General features: G+C 57.8%; 1 protein-coding gene and 1 non-coding gene across 2 annotated transcripts; one reads left to right on the top strand and one right to left on the bottom strand.

The window, feature by feature from the left end:
- The first annotated feature begins 1362 nt into the window (after nt 1-1362).
- Nucleotides 1363-19905, top strand: KCNH3 (potassium voltage-gated channel subfamily H member 3). The gene is made up of 15 exons (XM_068971164.1): nt 1363-1438; nt 2872-3105; nt 3525-3659; nt 4738-4871; nt 5294-5537; nt 5909-6066; nt 6151-6358; nt 10866-11147; nt 11429-11628; nt 12016-12265; nt 16815-17032; nt 17717-18048; nt 18448-18554; nt 19153-19229; nt 19309-19905. The coding sequence occupies exons 1-15, from the start codon at nt 1363-1365 to the stop codon at nt 19903-19905; spliced, it is 3252 nt and encodes a 1083-aa protein (XP_068827265.1).
- Nucleotides 8642-8713, bottom strand: TRNAS-GGA (transfer RNA serine (anticodon GGA)). Its single transcript has one exon. It is a non-coding gene; the product is annotated as a tRNA-Ser (tRNA).
- Nucleotides 19906-20343: the final 438 nt, after the last annotated feature.

Here is a 20343-nt window from a genome sequence, read left to right as displayed (position 1 = left end):
GGAGGGTCCCTCAGCCACCGGCACCCCATTCTGCGCAGAGCCTAGGGCTCTAGGACTGAAGGCGCTGGGGCAGAGGAGACACGGTCCTCTCACTCCCCGCTCGCAAAGACCCACTAACACAGGGCTAGGAAGTTTCCCCCAGCTTCTGACGGCTACCGTACCTGTATTTGCAACCTGACCCTTCATCGCAGCCTGGAAGCGGCAAAGGGTGACCGAAAGAAATGTAGGGGCAAGACAAAGGTTCTGGGGCGCCCCCATCCCCACACACCAGTTTTCCACTCCCTACACGAAGAACGTCTAAATCTTATTTCCAAGACTGCCCACCCTCCAATTCCCTGATAGCTCCAGTCAGCCGCCGCTTCAGGCTGAGATGCGCTTAGTGAGGGATTGATCCATTCCCCGGAGGGTAAAGTAGAGGCTAAGAAAGACTCGGATGCCCAGAAGCTGTGTTTAGACCCCATCCACCAAATCTCCTTTCAGACTTCCCCTGCCCCACAGCTTCCGCCAACCACCGGTCTTCACCACCTCCGCCTGCTGGCCCAGCCCCCTTTCCCGTTACATTTTTCCTAAGGGAAAAGCTTCTTCTAAAACAAGCAACCCCCGCTCAGCCCCCGCCTGAGCTCTCCCCAGGTCCCTCCGGAGGAGGAGAGGCTGCCAGGCTCTCTGAGCACCCCCTTGCTGCAGAGAAAGACGCCTCGCCCCTGCGGCTGAGTCAGCCCGAGCGGGACCAGGCGCTTGCCCGTCGTTCTCCGAAGGGCGGGCGGGGCGGCTTGGGGTGGCCCGGGCGGCCCGCTTGGCGCGGGTAGGGAGGGAGGGCGCCGCCTCCCAGGCCCCCACGAGGTCCCGAGGGGAGGGGGAATCCCTCGGCGGGAGGCCTGTCCCTTTAAGGAGGCGGCCCTGCCTGGGTGTGCCCCGTCTCCATGGTTACCCCGGTGCTGGCGGCGGGCGCAGGAGGGAAGGAGGGAGGCTGCCGCTTCTCCCCGACAGACGGAGGGAGCTGCGGGGATCCGGTGCGGAGCGGAGCCCGAGAGGGAGCCGACCCGCAGCCGAAACGGGAGCTGCTGCTGCAGCCGCCGCGAGCGGAAGGTGCCGAGAGCACAGCGCGAGCGGAGCCGCGAGTCCAGGATTCGTGGGCTGCCAGGGCGCGAGGAGCAGCGCGCCATGCTCCGGGCCCCGACGGCGGGGACGCCCCCTTGCGCGCGGACGGCTGGCAGGACCTGCGAGCCCGGAGTGGGCATCGACCCCCGACGGCTGCGCTAGGGGGCGCGGGGCCCGGCGGGGGGCGGCCGACTTGGGCGCCCTCCCCCGGCGCTGAGCTCCCGCGCCCCGGAGGGATGGGGCGGGCGGCCTTGGCCGCCTAAGATGCCGGCCATGCGGGGACTCCTGGCGCCGCAGAACACCTTCCTGGACACCATCGCCACGCGCTTCGACGGCACGCGTGAGTCCCGACCCTCGTCCCACTATCTCCCGGACCAGCTGTCCCTAGCCAGGGTTCCCTCTAGTCCGGTACCCTGACATCTCAGACTGGAGCCCTCCTGCTCTCGCCTTCCCTTCCCCGAGCCCCACTTTAAGCTGGGACCACCGCCTCCTTTCAGATGCCGTTTCTGAAAAATTCAAAGTCAACGCTGCCCCAGGCCAGGCGAAATGACTAGAACTCTCAGTCTGGGAGCCGGGCATGCTGTCTGTGCCTGGGGGAGCGAACCCGGAGCTACTTAATCTAATCTATCCCATCCCTGCGTCTGGCGCTGTCCCATCGACTACCCTCGAACTGGCAGGTTGGGGAGTGAGGCAAGGAAGCGTCAAGACACAGCCCGGTGGCTTAAAAAACTGATTTAGAAAAGAGGTTTGCAAACCAAGATAGAGTAAACCGGTCTCCGGAGAGCACTGTTGGTTCAAGCTCACCTCACTGCCTAAACCCACTGAGCCCATCTATCCCCAAATAGACAGGTTTGGTGACTCCCACCAAGACTGGGGAAGTTTGGAGAAGGCAACCAGAGTTCTGAGTTATGGTTTTCTATGGCTCTGAGCCCTGGAAAGTCGTGAGAGCTCCCTTCCTTCTCCTCCCTCAAACTACCCTCCCCCACCACCACCCCCCGACCCCGGTGTGGCTTCCCAGCTCTCTACCTCAGTCTCTGGCTCCTCATATCGGGTGGAAGCCCCTCTCTGAGGACCCCTTCAGCCTTCTCCCTCTGCTTTGCCGGCACTTGGCTCCCGTAGCCTGCTGATTCAGTGCCCCCCACCCCCCAGTACGTTCCTGGCTCCAGGCTGCCAGAGCTCAGCTACCGTCCTTACACTCCCAAAGTGGATCACATTCACTACCCCCCGAGCCAGGTCAGGCAGCTGGGGCTCAGACAGAGTGCAGAGTAGATGATGGCTCCAATCGCCTCTCCCAGCTAGGCTCAATGGGAGAAGCCAAACAGCCCACCTGAGCACCTGGCAGGTGAGCAAACCTGGCCGGCCGAGGCTGGGGTGGGGCTGAGGCTGTCCTAGAACTGGTCCTGCAGTTCTCCTGCAGACATCCCCAGTCCCACTCCTTACCCCCAGCTGCTCAGCTCACACTCCAGAGAGCAGAGCACCCACACAGGGCTGTGTTCACCAGCCTCAGGGCTCAGGTGTGCCGATTCTCAAATACACGTACACACACGGTGCTAAGAATGGGTCCTTGCAGGGCACTGACACACAGGCGACACCCTAACTCCAGTTCATGCACAGCTCCTGTCCTAACCCTCCCCCAGCCCCCCAGCCCGAACACTCACAGGCGGGAGTCCCAAGATTTGTCATCCCCCCTTTGATGGCAGGCAGTGTTAAAGGAGGGCAGTGGGCCTTGTGTCCCTTCGCCGCACAGCCCCTCTGAGAGGCGCTCTCTTGCAGATAGCAACTTCGTGCTGGGCAACGCCCAGGTGGCGGGGCTCTTCCCCGTGGTCTACTGCTCTGATGGCTTCTGCGACCTCACGGGCTTCTCCCGGGCCGAGGTCATGCAGCGGGGCTGCGCCTGCTCCTTCCTCTACGGGCCAGACACGAGTGAGCTCGTCCGCCAACAGATCCGCAAGGCCCTGGATGAGCACAAGGAGTTCAAGGCTGAGCTGATCCTGTACCGGAAGAGTGGTGAGGGGCCGTCTGGCCAGCCTGCTTTACTTTCTTGGTCTCACCCAGCCTGGTACCCACCCCATCCACAGTCCCTCCTTTTCACTCCCATCTTCATCTCCCCATCTCATCCCATCATCCCACATTCCCGTCTCCTTTTTCTCCACCTTTCTTCGGTCCTCACCGCAATCTCAGCCGGTCCTCTAGTTCCCATCTTGGATTTCCACCCCCCCAGCAGAAGAATTTGCCCATCTTACTTAGCAGGACAGATCTCTGAACACACATGTCTGAATGTCCGCTCTGCCCTCCCTCTCCTTGCTCAATCGAGGCTGAGTGTCCTAAGTGGAGCTGGCTTGTGCCTTAACTAAGGGGTGTCAATGGCCTCTCTGTCGTCTTGGGCAACATGGAAAATGGGAGCTGAGCTGTGTCTTCATGCCCAGGGCTCCCGTTCTGGTGTCTCCTGGATGTGATACCCATAAAGAATGAGAAAGGGGAGGTGGCCCTCTTCCTGGTCTCTCACAAGGACATCAGTGAAACCAAGAACCGAGGGGGGCCTGACAGCTGGAAGGAGTCAGGTGGGTGCCCAGGGGCCGCTGATCTGGCTGCTCTGCCTGGGGTGTTGGGTACCTCAGCCTTGGGCGGGGGCATAGTACCCAGTGTGGGCTTGAGGACCCCCCACCCTACCCGCACTGACTGACTCCCGCTCTGCTGGCTAAGAAGCCTGTGGCTCTCTCATCTCTGCAGGCCCAGGTGGGAAAGCTTGCTGAGACACAGTTGGAGTTGTTGTTTTTTGTTTTTTTTTTTTAAGATTTTTTTGCTTCAGACCATCTTTAAAGTCTTTATTGAGTTTGTTAAACATTGCTTCTGTTTGATGTTTCGGTTTTTTGGCCGTCAAGCACATGGGATCTTAGCTCCCTGACCAGGGATCGAACCCACACCCTTTGCATTAGAAGGCAAAGTCTTAACCATTGGACCACCAGGGAAGTCCCCAAAGCTGGAGTTTTGAAGTCAGCTTTACTAAGAAACTAAGAAAAAAACACATTTCACTAGTGTCCATGAAGTACCATTTTCCCACTGATTAGTGAGGCCCACCTGGTTCCTTTTCTTCATACAAACCTATCTGGGGAGCCCTAGCCAAAACCCTCTTTTAAGTCCTTGTGGTCTTTCCCTTCTTGCATCCTCTCAGGGCTTGGAAGTGCCCTTTGGACATCTCACAGAGCTGTTAACAGAAGCTGCCCCAAGGCCTCTTTGCTATTTGCTAATGCTGGGATACTCTTCCCATCCCCCAGCTGTGAGCAACTCTGCCCTATGGCCTCCTGCTAGCTCGGCACTCCCCAACTCTGGGCACCATCTTCCCACTCCTCTCTCAGGCCTTTCCTAGTGGAGATCCCCTCCTGCCTTGCCCTGGTCCAAACCTCCTCCTAGAAGAAGGCACTGGGAGGAGGGTCCATATGCACCCTCAGCACTGCTCGTTGCTGGGGTTGTTGGCAAATGACTCTAGGAAGTGAGAAACACAGGAGCCCCAGCTCTGAACAGTCTAACTAGTCAATGAGCCAGTCTCTGGGCCAGAGCCAGGTGTCTGCCCCCACACCCCAGGGCTAAGTGTGTGCCTGCCCCTCTCCGTCCTTCTCGCCAGCCCTTCTTCTTTCGCAGGTGGTGGCCGACGCCGATATGGCCGGGCTGGATCCAAAGGTTTCAATGCCAACCGGCGACGGAGCCGGGCTGTGCTCTACCACCTGTCTGGGCACCTGCAGAAGCAGCCCAAGGGCAAGCACAAGCTCAATAAGGTGGATTGTGCGCTGGGGTGTGTGTGGGAGGGGGCCCTGTGGGGGCAGGCGGAGGAGAAGGGGAACGGAGCCTACCACAGAGAGACTGCCCAGGGGGCCACTCAGGCTCCACTAGCATCTCAGGAGTTGTGGCGAGAATGTCACCTGCCTGAGCTGTCAAAGATAAAAGGAGGAGTTTGGACCCCGGAGTCAGATGGCCCTTGGCTCAGTCTGGGCTCCTCTGCTAAGCAGCTGTGTGACCTCAGCTGAGTCACTGGAGCTCCCCAATGCTCAGTCTTCTGATCTATAACCAGCGGGCTCTAAAACCTGTGTCAGAGGTGGTTTTGAGAATGCAGGGAGAGAAAGGAGGCCAGACTCTATCCAAACTCAGCCTGTGCCAATTTCCTGTCCTCCCTGCCTGGACCTGCCCTGCCTCTCATTAGGGGGTGTTTGGGGAGAAGCCAAATCTGCCTGAGTACAAGGTAGCCGCCATCCGGAAGTCGCCCTTCATCCTGCTGCACTGTGGGGCGCTGAGGGCCACTTGGGATGGCTTCATCCTGCTGGCCACCCTCTACGTGGCTGTCACCGTGCCCTACAGCGTGTGTGTGAGCACAGCCCGGGAGCCCAGTGCCGCCCGCGGCCCCCCCAGTGTCTGCGACCTGGCTGTGGAGGTCCTCTTCATTCTCGGTACGTACACTCTGTGCGTCCCACCCCTGGTGACCCCCGGGCTTTGGTGGGGATAGTCTGCATGGCTTCCACTGCCCCCTGCTGTCCCCCTGGCCCTCCCTTTGTTTATGACCCGTGGCCTTTGAAATAGGACCTAGGTTCCATATGTCTCCACTGCTAATGGGTCACTTGACCGCAACCTAATCATAGACTCTCCAAGCCTGTTTCTCCCACCATCAAATCGGCATGACAGTACCTGCCCTTTGCAGTTACTGTGAAAACTAAGACGATGCATATAAAGGACCCAGGCCAGTGTCACATACTGAGCCCGGGGCCCAGAAAAATGTGGCTCCTCCCCAACCCACGCTGAGTCCCGCCCTGACTTCCCACAGACATTGTGCTGAATTTCCGTACCACGTTCGTGTCCAAGTCAGGCCAGGTGGTGTTTGCCCCCAAGTCCATTTGCCTCCACTATGTTACCACATGGTTCCTGTTGGATGTCATTGCAGCGCTGCCCTTCGACCTGCTGCACGCCTTCAAGGTCAATGTGGTCAGTGCGATTGGGCTGGGTGGGCTCGGGGGCGGGATGGGCCAGGCCAGCCCTGGGGTGACCGCCCCGCCTCCCCCACCTCAGTACTTCGGGGCGCACCTGCTGAAGACAGTGCGACTCCTGCGGCTGCTTCGCCTGCTCCCTCGGCTGGACCGCTACTCGCAGTACAGCGCCGTGGTGCTGACCCTGCTCATGGCCGTGTTCGCCCTGCTCGCCCACTGGGTGGCCTGTGTCTGGTTCTACATCGGCCAGCGGGAAATTGAGAGCAGCGCCTCGGAGCTGCCCGAGATCGGTACTGGAGGCTGCTTGCGTACGCGCGCGCATGCGCGCGTGCGTGCGTGCGTGCGTGCGTGCGTGTGTGTGTGTGTGTGTGTGTGTGCACATGTGCCCAAGGGATCTGTTCACTCAAGGGTGTGTGTGTCAGGGAAATGTGAGATCAAGTGTGTGTCAGGGGACATCTGTGAGCTGATACAAGGTGTCAGAGAGATGTGTGCAAGCCTGCGTGTGTACATGCTCACAGCTGTGTGTCTGGGGCGTGTGTACAAGTATGTGTGTGCTTGTGAGGAGGAGACGGGGGCTGGTGTGTATGTGCAGAGGGGAGTGTGACAGAGCCTCCCCCTCAAGGCAGGCCCGCTCTCCAGCAGCCCCTTATTGTGGAAAAAGCCTGGTAGGCTGCCTAGGAGAGGCTGTTCACCCATCGCGGCCTCCTCGTGGCCAAGCCTATGGCACTTGCTTCTGCTCCCTGCCCACCTGGGAAGCCCACCCCTCTCAGGAGACCTCTCTCCCATGGTGTCCCATGGTCAGGGGCTCCTCGCATGCCTGGCACTTTCCCGCCAATCTCTTGGAAACTCATTCCCCACCACCGTGGCTCTTAGGGCCCCTTCCCCGCTCTTTTCACCTCCAGCAGCATGTTCTCTCACCCGTGTCAGCCTCCCCCTGCCTGAAATGCAGCCGTTCCCTGCACCCCACCAGTGTCTTCACTCTCCTTCATTTCACCTCCACGCTCACAGCTCCTCCCTCTGCTTACCTCCCACTCACGACTTAACTCCTGCCAGGAGGGCTTCCGCCCCCACCGCTCAACCCAAAATGTCACCCTGCAGGTCGCAGTGACCTTCTGGGTCCAAACCCTTATCCCCTTGAAGTCCCCAGAGCACCTGACCCTGCCAGCTACCTTTCTGCCCCAGGATGAGGCCTCCTCCTGCCCCGGGCTTTCCTCAGACCCCTCCCCCGCCTTGGTCTCCCTGGGTGACTCCACTGGCACCACCGCGTGAACATCTCAGCTTCCATCCTCTCTATCTCCAAACCATTCTGTTCCAAAATTGAATACACCTTCTTCCACCCACACCCTCCAGCCCTCCGGCAACTTCCTGGTAACTGGCCTTTAGCCCCCTTTTCCAGTCAGTGGGTGAGAGGCTAGCTGCTCGGATGCGCCCCTATGACTACCTGCTCCTTGGTGGGGTTGGTCACCCGGAGTCCAGGTTGGCCTTAGACACGTGCTCTGATCAGTGCCCGGGGATGAGGAGACTTCTGCAAATCCTCCCCCATTCACAAAGCCCACGGAGACTGGTGTGTAGCCCAGAGGCCCACTTGGATATTCCCCAAAGCTCTAGTTGCTGAGCACAGGAACCAGAATGTTCCAGACAGTGTCAGCTCCTTGGCATCTGCCCTTCCCAGAGGGAGGCTGTGGTGGAGGCAGCCCTGAGGTCAGAGGATCGGGAGATCAGTAACAGTGACGCAAAGCCCTGACCCCAAAGTTGTGTCTGACTCTTTGTGACCCCATGGACTTTAGCCCGCCAGGCTCCTCTGTCAGTGAAACTCTCCAGTCAAGAATACTGGAGTGGGTTGCCATTTCCTACTCCAAGGGAACTTCCCCACCCAAGGATTGAACCCAAGTCTCTTGAGACTCCTGCAAATCCCTGGGGTCAGTTGCTTTCCCCAGCAGGATCCAGACACCTGAGTCTTTCGTCCATGTGGCTTCTCCATTCTGACCACCTCACAGGGGTTGCTGAGATGACATGAAGAGCACCTTTGGCTCCCAGAGGAGTTCTGAGCCCTTTCATGGAGAGCATGGGGGTTGTAGGGGGCTTTCTGACTGTTTTGCAGATCATACCTTGAACCCTAAGTTCCAGAGGATTTTTCTGTTTGGGGCTGGTACTAGTTCACATTAGGAACTCCCCTGTAGCTCAAACAGTAAAGAATTTGCCTGCAGTTCAGGGGACCCAGGTTTGATCCCTGGGTCAGGAATCCTCTAGAGAAGGGAATGGCAACCCACTCCAGTATTCTTCCCTGGAGAATCCCATTGACAGAGGAGCCTAGCAGGCTACAGTGTGTGGAGTCGCAAAGAGTCGGACATGACTGAGCAACTAACACACACACTAGTTCACTTTAGGGGAGTTTCCAAGTCCTTCACAATTTCATCTGCCTCTTCCGTCTCCAGGGAAAGTGAAAGTGAAGTCGCTCAGTCGTGTCCGACTCTTTGCGACCCCATGGACTGTAGTGTACCAGGCTCCTCCCTCCATGGGATTTTCCAGGCAAGAGTACTGGAGTGGGTTGCCATTTCCTTCTCCAGGGGATCTTCCCGACCCAGGGATCGAACCCGGGTCTTCCGCATTCCAGGCAGACGCTTTAACCCCTGAGCCACCAGGGAAGCCCAAAGGTGTTGGCCTTCCCACACCGGGAGTCGAACCCGGGCCGCCTGAGTGAAAACCAGGAATCCTAACTCCGTCTCCAGGGAAACTACCCTTAACTGGGTGGGAGCTACACCCAGACCTGCTGAAATCCACCCTGGTAGGGATGTCCGTTGGAGAGAGTGGCGCCCCCTGCTGGCCCAGCTCTGTCTGGTGGGAGGTGCGTTCCCTCGGCCTCCTTGCCTTGGTTCTGGGCAGCCGCATTGCCCCGGGTGTGGACACAGAGTTCCCACCCCAGAGTCCCATTAGCCCAGTGGAGATGGGCTGGATTTTCTAAAGATGGTGCTAAATACTGAGGGAGGTCGTTTGGGGACATTTCTCAGTATGAATACCATCAGCCTCCAGAACAGCCTCTGCAGTTGACCCTCCACGAGCAGAGGCAGTATCCCACCACCAGCATCAGAGGCTGTGGACGCCCCAGGACCAAGACTAAGTGAGGAGGGGCTCCTCCCTTCATCCTGCTCCTTCTGCCTCCAGCCCCCCCCTCCCTCCCCCAGCCACGGGCTCCACCTCAGCGGCCCACCTAAATAGCGGCTCAAGAGCTCTGCGCACTGCCTTGTGTCCTCACGCCTCAAATAACAGGAGGGCGAGTCCTCGCCTTGGCTCAGGATTTCACATATACCCCCAACTCCTCAGCCTGGAGCTTGCTCCCCAGCGTGGACCCCACATTCTAGCTAAGCTAAGCTACTTGCCTACACTTGTCGCCAGATCTAGGTTAGTCCAGGCCTTTCCCTAGATCAGGAATGAGCCCCTCTCAGTTTCTTTATCTCAAAACCACCCATCCTCTGAGACCAAGCACCAGTGCCCCCTCTTTCAGGAAGTCGTCCAACTCTAGCACATGGGTTTGAGTCCCACCCCAGGGCCCTCAGGTGCTGGGTACATTTTTCCTCTGCAGGAAGCTCCTGGGGGTCCCCCAGCTCCTGGCACATGTGTGAGGTTACTGAATGAAGGGCTGGGGGTGAGAGGAGGGGTGTGAGGACCACAGGGGGCTGTGTGTGTGGTGTTAGGGTGAGTGTGGACTAGGGGCCTGGGGAGGGGCATGTGGAAAGATGGGTCTAACCGCAGCTTGTGATCCTGAGCCCACCCTCTGGACCCCTGTGCTAGAGCTGCCCTTTCTCCCTGGCTCTCCGTGGCCCCATCTCTGCCAGGACTCTTGGGACTTCTGTGGGCCCTGGGGACCTTCATCTAACACCTTAGAATTCCCACATCCCTCCAGCTGGACTGAGGGACTTTGGGCAGCTGTGGGCTCCTGAGAGACATCAGTACGCAGTCCCACTCCCTCTAAGGTCTGACCAGAGAACGTGGGGTTGATGTGGAGACTGGGGCGATCTTCATTCTCCCTGCAGTGTCCCTGGCTGGCCTGTGTGTGTGTGTGTGTGTGTGTGCAGAGCCTCTGTGTTCACTTACCTGTGTGCTCATGTCCATGCAGGTGTGTCCCTCTCCTACCTGGGTGTCAGTGTGCGAGCACCTGTGTGTCCTTGTCTCTCTCCCAAGTGTGCACAGGCATGGCTGTGCTCCTGGGTCTGTGCTCACACGTATGTCCTTGTCCTCTTGACTGTGTGGAGCACAGCTATAGCCTCAGTGGGGTATAGGCACACATCCGTGTCAATGTGCCCGAGAACATGTGCACGAGGTTGGGTGTTGTGTGTGGTTGTGGGGCAGGATGGGACTGAATGGAGGATGGCTTTCCAGAGCTCAGAGAAAAAGTGAGGGGCCTGGCCCTGATCAGGCCTGGCCTGATCTAGGAGGATCAGGCAGAGGAGGGAGGCCTGGGAGTGAGGCTGTGGCTGGTACACCGAGCCCTCCAGCCCCTGTGCCCCCTCCAGCTGGGCTCACTGCCTGGGTTTAGTGCCACCATGGGGAGGAGGGTGCAGCGCTCCTCACTGCAGCCTTGGCACCCAGAGACACCGTCTGGGGAGATGACAGTCTCATCCTCATGGGCTTGTCTTGGTGAGGGTCAAGGGAGGATGGGGTGTACAAGGCTGGCAGAGGAGGAACGCTCCTGGAAGAAGCATGAGGGTGGGTCTGCAGCCACGTGCCCCCTCACCCCAAGGGAAGCAGCAGGCACTCTTGTCCCCGCAGTGCAGCAGCGCCATCCTGCTCTCTCCCCAGGCTGGCTGCAGGAGCTGGCCCGCCGACTGGAGACCCCCTACTACCTGGTGGGCCGGAGCTCCGCCCCAGGGAACAGCTCGGGCCAGAGTGACAACTGTAGCAGCAGCTTCGGCGAGGCCAACAGGACCGGGCCCGAGCTCCTGGGCGGCCCCTCACTGCGCAGCGCCTACATCACCTCCCTCTACTTCGCGCTCAGCAGCCTCACCAGCGTGGGCTTCGGCAACGTGTCCGCCAACACGGACACGGAGAAGATCTTCTCCATCTGCACCATGCTCATCGGCGGTGAGGCCTGCCCCGCTTCCGGTCCAGGGCCCCCTCCCATACTCATGACCTCGGTCGGGCCCCGGCCTCCCCACCCCTCGCAGGGTCCCCAGGTCCTTCCCCGAGGTGCGTCTGCCTTAGAGGAACAGGGAGCCCGAGGCCAGGGCCGGGAGAGGCCACACCGCAGCCGGGGCCTCTCCTAGCGTGGGGGCGGAGTAGGAGCTGGGGGGACAGATGTGTCCAGCACGTGGCAGGCCGGGCTGGGCAGGTCCTGGAGGTGACCCCTCTGCCCCCCTCCCCAGCCCTGATGCACGCGGTGGTGTTTGGGAACGTGACGGCCATCATCCAGCGCATGTACGCCCGCCGCTTTCTGTACCACAGCCGCACCCGCGACCTGCGCGACTACATCCGCATCCACCGCATCCCCAAGCCCCTCAAGCAACGCATGCTCGAGTACTTCCAGGCGACCTGGGCGGTGAACAACGGTATCGACACCACAGAGGTGCGCAGGCCTCCAGGGCCGGCCCTTCCAGCCTCTGCTCCTTCCGGGAGCGTGCGCTCCGCCCAAGATTCCGAGGAGCGGGCTGGAGGGCAAGGGAGGCAGCATTCTGACCTCCGTGCCTCCGCTCTCTCCTGGGGAGACAGCGGGGAGGAGCAGGAGGCAGCCAAGCCGGCTTGGAGGCCCCTCTCCACCATCGTTAGATCTACAGGCCCTGCTCACTGACGTCCAAGCCCAAGGCCTGGTGGAGAAAAGCAGGGCTGCTGGAGGGGAGGGAGGCCGGTCCCTCCCACGCCTCCCCTTGCTCCCCAGGCTCTCCGGGTGGAAAGGGCTGGCGGGAGGCTGCCCCGATTCTCCACTCTGACCTTCCCCACCTGGTGCCACCCGCAGCTGCTGCAGAGCCTCCCGGACGAGCTCCGCGCTGACATCGCCATGCACCTGCACAAGGAGGTCCTGCAGCTGCCCCTGTTCGAGGCGGCCAGCCGGGGCTGCCTGCGGGCGCTGTCCCTGGCCCTGCGGCCCGCCTTCTGCACCCCGGGCGAGTACCTCATCCACCAGGGTGACGCCCTCCAGGCCCTCTACTTCGTCTGCTCTGGCTCCATGGAGGTGCTCAAGGGCGGCACCGTGCTCGCCATCCTAGGTTTGTGAGGGCGAAATGGAAGATGCCAGGGCTGGGGAGCGGGGCGGGTGGAACCACGGCCCCTTCTGCAGAGAGAAGATGTGGGCAAGGCCACCAGGGAAGGGCATACAGGGTGGGTTCGGTAGCAGCCATGGAGCCCTAAGCAAAGCTCAGAGCGGACCCAGTGACCACCAGGTGGCAACACAAGGAAGTGACCTCATCTCGTGGATTTCGGGAGGCCAGACTGAGACCAAAGGGCCGGCCTTTGGTCTATGAGAGGACGGAGACGAGCACTTCCTGTCAAGGGGGAAAAATCAAATGCTAAAGATGCAAGTGCTGGAAAGTGTTTAGGCAGGAAAAAGGGAGGCATGAACGCTATTTTTTTTTCTTTTAATTTATTGAAGTATAGTTGATTTACAATGTGTTAATTTCTGCTTTATGGTAAAGTGATTCAGTTATACATATATATATATACAATCTTTTTAATATTCTTTTCCATTATGGCTTATCACAGAATATTGAATATACTCCCTTCGCTACACAGCAGGACCTTGTTGTTTATCTATTCTATATATAATAGATTGCATCTGCTGATCCCAGCCTCCCACTCGCTCCCTCCCCTGTCTTCCCTCCCCCTTGGCAACCATAAGTCTGTGCTCTGTGTCTGTGAGTCTGTTTCTGTTTTGTAGATAAGTTCATTTGTGTCATAGCTTAGATTCCACATATAAGTGGTATCATATGGCATTTCTCTTTCTGACTTACTTCACTCAGTATGATAATCTCTAGTTCCACCCATGTTGTTGCAAATGGCATTATTTCATTCTTTTTTATGGCCGAGCAGTATTCCTTATACATGTATACATACATGCTGCCTGTTCTTTATCCATTTGTTGGTCAGTGTACATCTAGTTTGTTTCTATGTCTTGACTATCGTAAATAGTAATGCTATGAACATAGGGGGGCTTGCATTTTTTTGAATTAGAATTTTGTCTGGATATTTGCCCAGGAGTGGGATTGTTGGACCACATGGCAATTCTCCTTGCTGTTTTCCATAGTGGCAGCATCAACTTAAATTCCCACCAACAGTGTAGGAGGGTTCCCTTTTCTCCACACCCTCTCCAGCAATTGTTGTTTGTAGACTTTTCAATAATGGCCATTCTGACTAGTGTGACGTGGTACTTCATTGTAGTTTTGGTTTGCATTTCTCTAACAAGTAGCGATGTTGAGCATCTTTTCATATGCCTGTTGCCTATCTGTATGTCTTCTTTGGAGAAATGTCTGTTTGGTTCTAATGCCCATTTTTTGATCGGGTTGTTTTATGCTGTGATTATGGTTGTTGTTGAGTTGTATGAGTTGTTTGTTTATTTTGGAAATTAAGCTCATTGGTCATATCATTTGCAAATATTTTCTCCAAATATATTCCATAGGTTGTCTTTTCATTTTGTTTATGGTTTCCTTTGCTGTGCAAAAGCTTGTATTTGATTAGGTCCATCTGTTTATTTTTGCTTTTATTTCTATTGCCCTGGGAGATTGACCAAAAGAATTACTAGTACAGTTTATGTCAGAGAATGTTTTGCCCATGTCCTCTTCTAGGGGTTTTATGGTGCCATGTCTTATGTTTTTGAGCCACTTTGAGTTTATTTTTGTGTATGGTGAGAGGGAGTGTTCTAAGTTCATTGATATACATGCAGCTATCCAACTTTCCCGTACCACTTGCTGAAGAGCCTGTTTTTTCTCCATTGTATATTCTTGCCTCCTTTGTCGAAGATTAATCGACTGTATGTGTGTGTGTATGCCATTTTTGTTAGAAAACAGGAGATGCTACTTTCCTAGAGCAGGGCTGGGATTGAGATGGGTGACAACAGAGCTCAGGCTCCAAATACATTTCCCTTCTTGGCAAAAGAAAAGACTGATCCTTAGGTCAGTCCCTTAGATAAGGAGGGAGAGATTGCAGTTGTGGAAGGGGTGTGGTAACAGTGCTGGGCCCAGGGGTCCCACAGTGGAGCCAGCCCTGCATCCAGGCCCTTACATGCTTCAACTCACGCAAACCTCACAAAACCCAGCCAGGAGAGACTATTGCTATTCCTGTTCTGCATGGAAGGAGACTGAGACTCTGAGAAGTTAAGAGTCAGCAGGCCACTAGGGCTGGAACCTGGTCTGCTGACTTTCAGCCTCAGGCTTCAGACGTTGCGCTCTTAAGTGCTCTGCTCTGGGGAGAGTCATCCGCAAAAAGGGGGCAATTTCAGGGTGGTGGGCGACACGGGGCTGCAGGCTCCGGGGCTGTGGGGACGCTGTGGTCTCTGTGGGGGACAGAGGGCCTCACATACGGATGGAAGGTGCCCGGACCACAGCCAGCCCTCAGGCAGCAGTGCTTGTGCACTCCCTGTGGGGACAGCTGCTGCTGCCTGGAGAGGCTGGAGTTTGTCACTCACCTGGAGAACCACATGCCCAGCAGCAACCATGTGTCCATCCTCTCCCCTCTGAGGATGGTCTTCCAACAGGAACAGAAGAAAGAAATACCATGCGAACTGAGAGAGGCACTGTTCACAAGTTTGGCTTCTGGCCCTACGTGCAGTTAATGCCAGGACCCTGAGCAAATGGAATTATGGCCACTCACGTATGGCTGGCAATCCGGGAGAAATTATGAGGAACTGGAGATAAATCAGAAAGGCAAAAAAGCAGATTTTGACAGTTGCAAACTGGTCACTCCAAAGCAAGATTGTCCAGTGGATTATTAAGCAGATGGCTTTCAGCTTGGAGCTGAGGAAGCAGCGTGGCTGGCAGCTGGCATGGGTCCTGCAAGAATCCCTCTTTGATGCCAGGCGCCAGGTCTCAGAATGCCTGTGTCTGGTGTGAAGGCAGCCTCAAGGAGGGCCGCTGCCCATGTCTTGCCTTTGCCTCCAGAATTCTCCACGCTGGGACGTACGCCACCTCTGATCCGTCCTGACCCTGCCTGTATGTTCCAGATGGACGGTTTCCTCTGTTGACTTGGCTGCACTGGATGCCCTGATGGATGCCCGGCTCCCTAGCCTTCATGATAGCCTGGCTTTCTGCTTTGCCTTCACCCACCTGCCTCTTTAGTTGAAAGTGCAGGTGCTTCCTGCCTGCTCCTGGCAGCTAAGGCTCACACATGTCTAGCAGTATCAATTCTGGCCCCTACCTCTGTGTATAAACTAACAGCTAGGCATGCAAAGTTAGTTATGGGGGAGGACGGAGGCAAGACAAAGGGAGATGAGCTGAATGATGGTGTGGGGAGGACCTCACACGCCTTGATGAGTTGAGCTGGAAGCTCTGGCTGAGGTCAGCCAGAAGCTGGTCCCCGAGACCAGTGGCATGGAACTCCATCCTTGGTCCTGTCCTATCTCTTGTTTTTCTCTCCCTTCTTGGATGAGAACAAGAAATACATCCTTATCCTATTTCCAGATGACACACATGAGGAGAGAGAGCTCATTCATCAGATGATCACACTGAGATCCAAACAGCTCTCAGAAGGAACCAGAAGGATGGCCGGGAGCCAAGAAAATAAGATTTAACGATGATGCGTTCTACACTTAAGTTTGAGCAAAAGTCCGTGAACATTTAGAGGAGGCCTTTAAGCTCAGTGAGTTCTGCTGGCAGCGGGAGGCAGCCCACAGCGGGGGTGGCGGCAAGCCATCTTTTTCCTTAAGGATGAGGAAAAGCTGTCTAATCTTGTGAAATGTCTGGCTGTGGGCTGAGCTTCCTTGTGAGGGCCATGAGTGCTCTGCCCAAGCCCCAGTGGCCAGCCATCCCTGATGGGAATCAGCTATAGGGGATTCTTGTCAAGAGGGAAGGGAAGGAAATGAACTCTGACCGACCATCTATGTGACCAACACTTTATCTGCACTAACTCATTTAACCCTCATCGTGTCCCTGATTGGAGACATCCTATTTTATTGATTCTAAGTCATATGTTCCCCCCGACGCCCCCCTCCCACCCTGCAATTTAACATCTCTTGAGATTGGGGTGTGGATTCTGACGCCATTTAACAATCGCTGTCAGCCAGGTGGCAGTCTCTTGGGTGGTGGGGAACCCCTCCGTTGACACCTTCTGGTAAGATGGAGAAAGCACCACAGACTCAGTTCAGGATAGGGTCTGCCATATAGAAGAGGCACCAAGGCTGTGGTGCAATAACGTGACCCTCCCTCCCTCCAACACGCACACAGCACTAACTTGCTGGTTTTACATACTGGTTCCTAGACACGCTCCACCTGAATCACCCACGGGGCTTAAAAACAATTGTGCGGTCTCCAATAGATATTACGATTCTGTACGGGGAATCTGATAGGTTTAACTTTCCCAGAGGATTCTGATCCACATGCAACTTGGGATCCATTAGACTTAAAATTCGGGTGTTTCAGCACAGTGCTTTGACCCCAAAGGTGACTGAGCACCCAGGCCATAGGGCTGTTCTGAGAAGCCAGTGAGGCTGGCAGTGGGGGCCGGCCAGCGTCTGGGCCCCACCGCTCTTGTCCTGGCTGGAGAGGCCCCAGGCGTCCCCCACCTGGTGGCTGAGGGACAGGCTTGTTGACCTCTGCTGGCTCTTCTCAGGGAAGGGAGACCTGATCGGCTGTGAGCTGCCCCGGCGTGAGCAGGTGGTCAAGGCCAACGCCGACGTGAAGGGGCTGACGTACTGCGTCCTACAGTGTCTGCAGCTGGCCGGGCTGCATGAGAGCCTGGCACTGTACCCCGAGTTTGCCCCCCGCTTCAGCCGGGGCCTCCGAGGGGAGCTCAGCTACAACCTGGGTGCTGGTGGAGGCCCCGCCGAGGTGAGGGCGCTGTGTCTGTGCGTGGGAGGGCTGGAGGCCTGGGGAGTTGGAGAGGGGGTCCGTGGGGGTGCTGTGTGAGCGCATGGCCTGGTGTAAGCACCGCATGCATGATGGGGGTGGCTCCACACTCTCCCGCCCCTTCACTCCCTCACACTGGCCCTTAGAGCCCAGCCCCGTCCTGCTCAGCCACCTCTCCCGCTCTCCCTGGCCCAGGAGAGTCTGACCAAGTCCACTGGTACCAGACGAGGAGGCTGTGAGGCTGCAGGGGAGGGGTGGTGCCCTCGGGTCAGGCCACCTCTGCAGAGTGCTCTGCCATGACACAGGACCACTCTGAGGGGCTTTTGAGTTTCTCTGCCTTATGCCACTAATTCCAAACCAGTGTTTAGTACCGGGTCTTCCTGGACAGTTCAGTGTGCCTCAGAGACCAAGTAGAGGGACAGCGTGTCCGTGCTTGGCTAGAATTTTGAGGGACAGTGAATGCCTCCAGGGCTGGCGGCTTTGTGATGGCAGCAGGAAAACAGCCCTTCCCCCTGCTGAGTCTCCTCCTCAGGAGGTAGGAGACACCCGCATCCTGTTTTAACAAAAACAGCGCCTGGCTTCTAGGACCGTGAGACCTGGCGGGGAGAAGTGAGTGGGACACTGTGGGTGCTATCCATGCTGACTCTCTGCCCCTGCTCTCCCCAGGCGGACACCAGCTCCCTGAGTGGCGACAACACCCTCATGTCCACCCTGGAGGAGAAGGAGACAGATGGGGAGCAGGGCCCCACAGCCTCCCCAGCCCCGGCTGATGAGCCCTCCAGCCCCCTGCTGTCCCCTGGCTGCACCTCCTCATCCTCGGCTGCCAAGCTGCTATCGCCGCGGCGAACTGCGCCCCGGCCCCGGCTGGGAGGCAGAGGGCGGGCAGGCAGGGCAGGGGCTTTGCAGGTTGAGGCCGGCCCCTCAACTCATCCCCGGAGCTTGGAGGGGCTGCGGCTGCCTCCCGTGCCATGGAATGTGCCCCCAGATCTGAGCCCCAGGTGAGCAAGCTCTGGGCCACTGAAGTCAGGCAGAGATAGTGACAGGGCTGGGTCCCCAGCCAGGCACACTGCTGCCCTAGATGCCCATCCTTCCATGCTAACCCCTCCCAGCCTCCTCCAGGAAGCCCCCCTTGACTACCCCACCTCCTCCCTGCCCCCACTCCACCATTCAGGCCATGCACTGCTCAGAACTCTTGCTGTTTCACATCGCTCAAGCTGGAAACTGCAAGCTCCTAGGGGAAAAGGGACCATGTGTTCCACCCTTCTCTTGGGACCCCAAGCCCCTGGCCTAGCAGCTCTTGTAGCTTCTGTGAACAGTGGGGCATCTTGTCCTGTAAAACAGAATACTGCAGTGGGTGTTTGTTGACTGATTTGTTGTCCTGGCACCTGCGTCCACAGGGTCGTAGATGGGATTGAGGACGGCTGTGGCTCCGACCAGCCCAAGTTCTCCTTCCGAGTGAGGCACTCTGGCCCGGAATGTAGCAGCAGCCCTTCTCCTGGACCAGGTACTGGGGCTTAGTCCGTGGGGAGGCTAGCAGAGCAGGCCCCTTGTCCGGGGGTTCTCTGAGAAACTGGCAGGGCACAGATTTTGGATGCCTTCTTGCCCTCATCCACCTGCATGGTTTGGGCGGGGGAGTTTGGTGGGTAACACCAGTATGCTAGTGTTGGAAGGTAGCTGAAATGGACCTTAGATCTCTGCTGCCAGCTTCCTATCTGTAAAAAGGTGGTTGTGCATGTTAAACGAGATGATGTTGCTAAAACCCTTAGAAGCGTCTGGCCCACTGTGGGAGATACAAGGCTGGGGAAGCAGAGTTGAAAATGGCCACCAGGCAGGCCCGGCAGCACTGAGTGTCCCCTAGCCTGGAAGACAGAACAAGAGACAGTCACGAAGGCAGCTTCCCGAGGGGGAAGCCCGAGTCAGTGTGCCCGAGGCCCCCTGGCGGTTTGCACTAGATTTAGCAACTTGGGCAAGGTTACAAATGGCTGCTCCTGGCGGCGGGCCTGGCCAGGCCAGTGTGGTCTGTACTCACTAGGGAGAGGCCTGGACCCCACGCTGTCTTCATTTACCAGCCCTGGCTTGTAACCCCTTCCTACTGTCCACAGAGAACGGCCTGCTTACTGTCCCCCTTGGGCCCAGCGAGGTGAGGAACACAGACACGCTGGACAAGCTTCGGCAGGCGGTGGGTGAGGGGCAAGGTGGGGTGTGCCTGCTGTTGGCAGGTCCCGACTCCACTCTGACCACGCCCACCCTCCCTGCAGGTGATGGAGCTGTCTGAGCAGGTGCTGCAGATGCGGGAGGGGCTGCAGTCCCTTCGCCAGGCTGTGCAGCTGGTCCTGGCACCCCACGGGGAGGGCCCCTGCCCTCGGGCGTCAGGAGAGGGGCCCTGCCCGGCCGGTGCCTCTGGGCTGCTGCAGCCCCTGTGTGTGGACACTGGGGTGTCCTCCTACTGCCTACAGCCCTCAGCTGGCTCTGTCTTGAGTGGGACCTGGCCCCACCCTCGTCCAGGGCCCCCTCCCCTCGTGGCTCCCTGGCCCTGGGGCCCCCCCGCATCTCAGAGCTCACCATGGCCTCGAGCCACTGCTTTTTGGACCTCCACCTCTGACTCAGAGCCCCCTGGCTCAGGAGAACTCTGCCCTGAGCCCAGCACCCCTGGCTCGCCGCCTCCTGAGGAAGGGGCTAGGACTGGGCCTCCGGAGCCAGTGACCCAGCCTGAGGCTGCTAGCACTGGAGAGCCCCCACCAGCTTCGGGGGGCCATGCCTTGCCCTGGGAGCCCCATAGCCTGGAGATGGTGCTTATCGGCTGCCACGGCTCTGGCACGGTCCAGTGGACCCAGGAAGAAGGCACAGGGGTCTGACCACCAGCCTCAGAACTCAGTGTTGCCAGACCTGCTTCCATCTGCTGCTCAGCCCAAGCTCAGGGTGGAGAAGGGGACAGCCACCCCCCACCCCCCGGGGACTCCGTGCTACCTGCGGACTCAGGGCAGGGAGCTAGACAGCAAATGGAAGGCCTGGCCCCGGACTCACAGGGTGGGTGGGAACTTCAGGGGCAGGCCCCAGCCCAGGAATCTCTGGGCTCCTACTCCTGGGGCCCTTGCTCCTCTCAGCCTGCTCCTCTGACCACCTTGTCGCCCTCTGCAGGCTGGGGGACAGTGGCCCGAGGTCCAGGAGGGGTTCTGCTATCCCCTGCATGTGCCCCTGCCTCACCTGTCACGATGTTTTTTATATTAAAAAGAGAATAAAGAAACTACTTTGGAACTCAGTGCTTTGTATTTACAAAAGAAAAATAATAAAAG

This window comes from Capricornis sumatraensis, chromosome 4 (genome assembly GCF_032405125.1).
Source record: "Capricornis sumatraensis isolate serow.1 chromosome 4, serow.2, whole genome shotgun sequence".
Lineage (NCBI taxonomy): Eukaryota > Metazoa > Chordata > Mammalia > Artiodactyla > Bovidae > Capricornis > Capricornis sumatraensis.
Note: the sequence above shows the minus strand (reverse complement) of the source record. Positions and strands in the feature narration are given on the sequence as shown.

Coding starts and splice junctions, on each gene's coding strand:
- KCNH3 (XM_068971164.1), top strand. CDS start 1,363: ATGCCGGCCATGCGGGGACTCCTGGCGCCGCAGAACACCTTCCTGGAC. Junction 3,660..4,737: donor TGACAGCTGGAAGGAGTCAG/GTGGGTGCCCAG, acceptor CTTCTTTCGCAG/GTGGTGGCCGACGCCGATAT. Junction 18,049..18,447: donor CCCCCAGATCTGAGCCCCAG/GTGAGCAAGCTC, acceptor CTGCGTCCACAG/GGTCGTAGATGGGATTGAGG.